General features: G+C 35.0%; 1 protein-coding gene across 1 annotated transcript in view; it reads left to right on the forward strand.

Moving 5' to 3' along the window:
• The window catches only part of SNX7 (sorting nexin 7), a gene marked incomplete at its 3' end in the record, with an annotated part of 81,395 nt that overhangs the window by 33,712 nt on the left and 47,160 nt on the right, over window positions 1-523 (forward strand). The window contains exon 7 of the mRNA XM_008592181.1: window positions 43-180. Coding sequence (XP_008590403.1) covers window positions 43-180 — 138 coding nt within the window. The remainder of the gene's footprint in view (window positions 1-42; window positions 181-523) is intronic.

Raw genomic sequence — 523 nt, forward strand, 5'->3', positions numbered from 1 at the left:
GAATATGGCCCAATTTATATTCTGTGGTCAGCATCAGAAGAGGAACTGGTTGATACTCTAAAAGGTGTTGCAAGCTGCATTGACAAATGCTGTAAGGCCACTGAAAAACGAATGTCTGGACTCTCAGAGGCCCTGCTTCCTGTTGTACATGAGTATGTGCTTTATAGTGAAATGTTAATGGTAAGAATACCTAGTTGTAATTTTACCTCAGTGCTTTACCTGATTACAAACTCTGTAAAGGTGGTTTCTATTTCTGTTTTTTTTCACCACTATCTTCCTATTCTAGCAGGATGCTTTGCATGTAGATGCTCAATAACTATTTCTTCACTGTGCGCATAAATAGATGAATGAAAGAATCCGTTGATGAATGACAGGAAATAGCAGCAACACCAGCAGTTTATAAGACTACACATAGACTTGAAACATACTCCATCAAGATTTAGGGAATATTATTAGTTTTTAAAAATTTTACTTAAAATTTTTTTAGTGCTCTTATAGATTAGGGATTTCTTTTTATGAAAGA

Source organism: Galeopterus variegatus, unplaced genomic scaffold (assembly GCF_000696425.1).
Source record: "Galeopterus variegatus unplaced genomic scaffold, G_variegatus-3.0.2 Scaffold7639, whole genome shotgun sequence".
Classification (NCBI taxonomy): Eukaryota; Metazoa; Chordata; class Mammalia; order Dermoptera; family Cynocephalidae; genus Galeopterus; species Galeopterus variegatus.